The sequence below is a fragment of the Leptinotarsa decemlineata genome, unplaced genomic scaffold (assembly GCF_025532065.1).
Source record: "Leptinotarsa decemlineata unplaced genomic scaffold, Ldec_3_MD MMD2_tig00000576_RagTag_RagTag, whole genome shotgun sequence".
Taxonomy (NCBI): Eukaryota; Metazoa; Arthropoda; class Insecta; order Coleoptera; family Chrysomelidae; genus Leptinotarsa; species Leptinotarsa decemlineata.
The window spans coordinates 3,105,304-3,111,977 of record NW_027412551.1 but is presented as its reverse complement, the minus strand read 5'-3'; the positions used below and the strand labels follow the sequence as shown (position 1 = coordinate 3,111,977).

At 33.9% G+C, this 6,674-nt stretch overlaps 1 protein-coding gene across 1 annotated transcript in view; it reads right to left on the bottom strand.

Annotated features, from left to right (window-relative positions):
• Window positions 1-2,164: 2,164 nt before the first annotated feature.
• LOC111512390 (choline/ethanolamine transporter flvcr2a-like) overlaps window positions 2,165-6,674 on the bottom strand; it is a 38,645-nt gene continuing 34,135 nt past the window's right edge. The window contains exon 7 of the mRNA XM_074174275.1: window positions 2,165-2,582. Within this exon, the coding sequence (XP_074030376.1) occupies window positions 2,264-2,582 (319 nt within the window). The 3' untranslated portion in view covers window positions 2,165-2,263. The remainder of the gene's footprint in view (window positions 2,583-6,674) is intronic.

Genomic DNA, 6,674 nt, shown 5'->3' with positions numbered 1-6,674 from the left:
CAATACTGAACTTCAAAACATTTATGATTCTTCTGTGAAACACGAACTGCAACTCAATCCTGATAAAACGCAGGTTCTTATGTTTGGTCCCAAATTATTATGCCAAAGGTATTTCCCTCAAATAAATATTTCTCTGAATGGCATAACTCTAAATATAGTACCGGAGGCAACAAATCTTGGCTTGATGTTGGATAATAATTTCAGGTTCAAAAAGCAAGTTCCATTATATATCCAGAGAGCTTACGCGAACCCTAAGATTAATTAACCCTCACCTAAATACTCAGATAAAAATCAATTCATGCCAGACTCTCTCATCCTTCCACAGTTTTCCTACTGTTCACCTGTATATTATCCCTGTTTGGATAGTCTAGATTTATGCAGGATACAAAAAGTCCTTTCTGTTTACGCTACATCTATGGCATCCGTAAGTTCCAGCATATCTCTCATAAGCTTTCTCAGTCGCAATGGCTGTCAATGAAGAATCGTTTCTTATTGCAATGTCTGATCTTATTTCACAATATAATCATCGACAAATCATCGCAGTATCTTTATGATAAAGTTCGAATTCGTGAAAATGAACATACAGTGAATATCCGACACAAAAATACAATAACTGCCTCCTACCACAGCACAGCACTGTTCGAGATATCGTTCAGTTTTTCTATCTACACTCATTACAATAGTCTTCACAAACACCTTAAAAAATTAAAACTACCACTTTTCAAGTTTCAGGCTCGTAACTGGCTATTTGAAAAACAGCTATCGTGCAACTAAAGTCTCGCATTAAATGCAAAATTCAAGTTATTCTGTAAGCAGTATGAATTACCCCTCTTTTATTCCTTATATATTTTTTCTCTCTCTTACTACAAAGGAAATATTTTTTTGTACATCATATGTTCCATGAATACTTTTAAGTTTTGTACATTGCAAAGGAGTTGAATGGAAGAGCAGGAATTGGCATGTTGCACACGCTTGTCTCCTGAATTCCGCTCCAGGATTTTACCAAATCCATTGAATTTTCCTTTATGACATTATTATTATTAGACATCATTATCATTATTATAATCGGCGAGTAAACTACAATACTGCACTCTCTACTTCAACTGCACAAAAAGTTCAAACTCATCAAAGAACATCAAAATTTTGCCAAAGATTGAATGGAGACTGACTCACTTGAAACAAATTTTCTCAAAATTTCTACACTAGGATGCATAAAAAATGCAACATGTCACACCAATTAGGTTAAAACTACCTCTTTCGATGAGTGTCTTCGATCATGCAAGAAATTCGGAAGCTTCTCAATTTTTGTTGCAAAGTGATACCTGATAATGTTATATTTTGAGTTACAAGAAAAAGTTTTATGAAAATCTTCGACCTACGATTATGTTTGAACAAGCAGCGAATGTGAATCCCTCTCAAGGTACCAGTTCTCCAGCAGATGTCACAAATACGTTTATAACATATCTACACCAAAAATGAAAACTAGTTTCAGAATAAAAGGCGAAACCACGAAAAGTTTCGAATTTCGTTCAATGAAAACTGACCCGAATCCTCTCGTGGTCTAATATCACAATCCAAGAAACTCCTACCGAAAACAAGCTTTGCGATCTCCATCATGTTTGAGACCATTCCCCAGGGTCCCCAACCTATTTTAGATGAAATCAAACAATTAATTAGTTGTTCTTCTTAAGATGCCGCATTCAACCTTCTTTCAAGTCACTTCAAATATCATGTGAAAAAATATAGTTTCCAGACTTCTTTAGTTCATTTGAGGATTTCTAGGCCATATAATGTCAAACATATATTTTTTTATAGATTGCTACATTATATTCGTATAACGCCTATAATGGGTGGCAATGAAATATCAAATCTGATGAATTATAGAATTCGATGGAATATTAAATCTGATTCAATGATTTCCCAGTATGCTAAAATTAAAAAAGTCTCATTGTTTTCTTAATTTCTTGTTCAAATATATGTTGATGAATATATTCGTTATTCTCCAACTGATTTTGACAAACCGGGGTCATTATTTCCAGTTTAAACATTCTATCGATTGAGTTTTCACAAAGAGCAATTTGTTATTTGAATTTTCGAATTGGGTTGCCTTTACCAAAAGGCAATTTTGAAATGAGCATAGACATATCCAAGTATTTTTCCGAATTTTTTTGTCAACGATTTTATTTGTGAAATTAACATGACAGAAATAGAGTCCATCAATATAACACCCATTGTGATTGTTTGGTACATGGTCCATACAGTCTTATATCACATTATCATTATCATGCTGAGGAACCTGCGTGAACTTTACACGATTATGTATTTCAAAAAATGTCTGCCTCTTCAGTTCATTCGGCGTCATTATTGATAAAGTAGTACCCAGTGCCAAAGTAATGATCATTCCAGTAAGAACCCAAAATGCTCCAAATTTTCCTATAATTTGTCCAAATATAATGGTAAGAACGACAGTTATAATCTGCGATGTGGCGTATAGAATTCCCAACACTGTACTCTCAGGTGAAGGATATGTTATTTCCATCCCAAATTCCACTCCTGCTGGCAAATAAGCACTCTGGAAAATCCTGAAATGAAATACAGTATGAGAGGTAGGAGGCTGAGAACACTTCAATGAATCATAAGAAATTATTCATAATTTTCACACAATATTGGTTAGCCAGTAGACAGTGTATTTGGAAAATATCTGTCATATGATTAGCTGTCTGAAGATGAAGCAAAACATTTTCCAACAGTTACGTTCATGATGAGATGATTTCCGTACAAACAAAAAATGGACGAATATTCAAAGATGAAAATGAATAGCGTTAATAATTGAAGGCCATGTTGAAAATACTATTCCAAGAACACAAAAAAAATCAATTATTTTGACTTGTTATAAAACGGCTTATATATCATGTGCTTATGATTGTCATCTGAAGAATGCAGTGTTTTTTCACACTCATTTATTCATAGATTTGATGTGAACACTTTTCAGGATTTTCGATAACTGCCTGGAGTACTTCCAGCTGTTTTTATTCTGATGATACAGTTTTTATCATTATTTATCATAACTGTGTACTCATCTGTTCATCATCATCTGTTTGGAATGTTTCAGAATTCCACACTACTTCAAACGAGAAGAGTTAAACTGAAACGGCAAGCATATTCGTAGCAGCAACTTTGTTCTTCCCCGACAGTTCCGATGACCAGATCAGTCGAAGTTTGCGCTAATACTTGCCACGAAAAGAGTTCATCACTGCTGCTATCTCTTGTGATATGTGTGATTGATGACATATTTATTATATGGTAATTCATGATCACTTTAATGAAATGAATAAAAACACTTTTGTCTAATTACCACTGGTATAGTTCATTTATAAGACCGGTTTCGGGTTTGACCTCATTATTAATTATAAAACTGAAATCTGAAGTTTGAAACCTCGGTCATATAGAATTTTCAGGTATGCTGCAAGGATAGGTATTTAAAAGACAGGTAGTTGTGCGAACCAGAATGCCAACTTTAAAATTACACACTGAAAATTCTAGGGTTGTTAAACTTATAAATATATTTCTGGTTTTTAATCGATTTGTTGATTTCCATGGCCTCCAAAAAATTCATTTTGAGGTTACTTGTGATTTGTGTTTTAATTCTTGAAGATGTTCGTACATTGTAGATTTTTTATCCAAACAGACGTGTTCACGCAGTCTTATGTCAAAATTTCTACCGGTTTGGCCTGTATATACTGCAGAGCATTCGCCACACCCTATTCTATATATACCAGATTTTTTTCATTTTATTCCTTTTGGGTTTTGAATTAAACAGGGTTCTACCTAAATTATTATTACTTGTGAAAGCTGTTGATATTTTGTAGTTGAAGAAATAATTTTGAATACTTTCTGAAAGTTCACCTGAGTAATTGATGCTACTGTACTTGACTATATTGTGTTCTCGGCAGTTTGGATATAATTTACTCATAAGTGTTTTGTGAGTTTTACCTGATATAATCTTTTCTATTAGAGAAATTGGTACCTGATTGTTTACTGCAATTTGTTTAATCGTTTTTAGTTCATCTTGGAAGTTCTTTTCCGGTGAAGGGATTGCAAAATCTTTGTGTACCATCGACCTAAACGCGGATAACTTATGTGAGAGTGGACTGAATGAGTCAAAGGGAATTGTACAGTCTGTGAACGTGTTTTTTCGGTAGATATTGAATTGAAAACCATTATTAACTCTCGAAATATTCAAATCTAAGTAATTAAGCTCCTAGTTTCGTTCGATTTCTATTGTGGACCCAATTTTGTTATGCAGACTATTGAGAAAATTTAATTTGTCTGTTTGTCTGTCTGTCTTTCGAATACCTGTCCTTGCAGCATACCTGAAAATTCTATATAACCGAGGTTTCAAGCTTCAGATTTCAGTTTTATACTTGGACCGCGTTATGCATAACTCGACCAAGCGCCATTTCGTAAATTTCGAGATTTTGGTGCCATCTAAAGCACAATAGTGTAATTTACCTATAACAAATTCAAGCAGATACAGGAACCTGCAATTTTGAAGTTATAACGTACAGAGCTAAGCGCCAAAGATTGAATCTGCACTTTCTTATTTGGCAACACTTGACCAAACGATACATTTTCATTGAAGTTCAGAAACGTGCCTTGACTGATTTGCATAATGTGACCAACCACCAAAAAGTTGATCGTTGATCACCTAATGCAAAATGTCCATATCTCCAGGAAAAGTGTGAAGAAGAAAAAATAATATAGTGTGGTTAAGTGCAGAGTAACCGCTGTTTCGACAAAAATAAAACAGCTTTAAAATGATGAAAAGAACTTCTTTAATATTGCAACGTGCTCGTGAATTGATATTTGAGGTACGGATTCCTTGTATTATAGTAGATATAAAGCATGACAATAATTTTCTTTAAAACTTTAGGAACAAGAACATGTTATTCAGGAAACGGCAGTTAATAGTCAAAAAATATTAGTGACTGTTCCAGGTATTTTGGAAGATGATAATTATTTGATTTCTGGTGGCGAACCAATTTCGGTAAGTAAAAACTTTCAACATAATTGAGATCTCCAGAAAATATTTCTTGCTATACAGTGGTCCCATTTTTTATCATGTATGTAGGTTGCGGAATCAAATGATTTCCTAAAATCCATATTTACTTTTGAGTATTTAAAACTTCTGAGTTTAGAATTTTTAATACATTTCAAAAAAAGTGAAAACCATAAATCTATAACATCCCAATTCACCAAACTAAATAATAGTACACACAATATATTAATATGCTTTTTAAAGTTGAGTTTCTTTACAGGAAAAGGTATATACAGACTTGACACCAGTGACTCTAGAAAATGATGAAAATGCAAACACTGATACGGAGCTGAATGAATTGAAAAAGAATATCGTCTCAGTAGAACCTAACAGTTTTGAACTGGAACCTGAAGCAACAATATCTGTTGAAGTTGAGGATGAGGATGCAGTTTTGGAAGAAAATAATCATAAAGGTCGCCCGAACAAAGGAAGGAAGAGAAAATTTCCATCTCAAAATAGGAATATGAGAAAGCTAAATTGTGTCCAGAATAAAAAGTACTTCACCCAAAAAGGAAAAATGAAATTACCAAGAGAATTTCGCCAGTTTTTGTGCAAATGCCAATGTTTTTCTAAAATTGGAGAACAAAAAGTAAAAGAAGAATTTGATAAGTTTTACACAGTAAGTTCGCATGATGCCCAAAGAGCTTTAATTTGCGCAATGGTACATGAAGTGCCTATTAAGAGGAAAAGAAATAACAATTCGCAAAAAAGAACGTTCTCTAGACATTACAAAGTGAATGATATTATAGTATGCAAACAATTTTTTTTTGCAAACTTTTCGGATATCTAGTGGCAAAGTCGACTTGGCACTAAAATCTAGAAAGAGACCAGAAGGAATAAAAGACTGTAGGGGAATCGGAGGAGGAAAAAACAAGATTTCAGATGAACGTGAAAAAGAAGTGTTGAATCATATTGATTTGTTTCCGAAATATAAATCCCATTATGCTCGAGAACAAATAAATGCCTATTATTTGCTTACTGACACCACCTTGCCTGTTATGTATCAGATATACAAAACAGAATCGAGAATGCCCGTATCATTCTCAAAATATAAGCAAATTTTCCTTACTCATTTCAACTTGAGAAGGAAGTCATTGAAAAAAGATACGTGCAACACATGTGATAAATTAGAGATACTGAAATGTTCTGGAACACTTGAGGAACAAAATATGTATGCGGAACAGAAGGCAACACATTTAAAATCAGCAGAGGATGCAAGAAATTTACTGAAAGACGACAGGAAAAACGCAGTAGATAACAAAGATTTGGAAGTTCTTTGTTTTGATTTGGAAAAGACTCTTCCTCTTCCACGTATACCTACCAATGTGGTCTTCTATAAGCGTCAACTGTGGCTGTACAATGCATGAATTCATGCAGCAAAAAAAACAAAGGTCATTGTTACTTATGGTTAGAAGGTGAAGCTGGTCGTGGTGCACAGGAAGTCGGATCTTGCCTGTATAAACATATAATGGAAGACGATACCATGATATCATGTAAACATCTGATACTTTGGTCTGACAGCTGTGGGGGTCAAAACCAAAACATCAAAATAGTTTTGATGTTGAAAGCGATACTA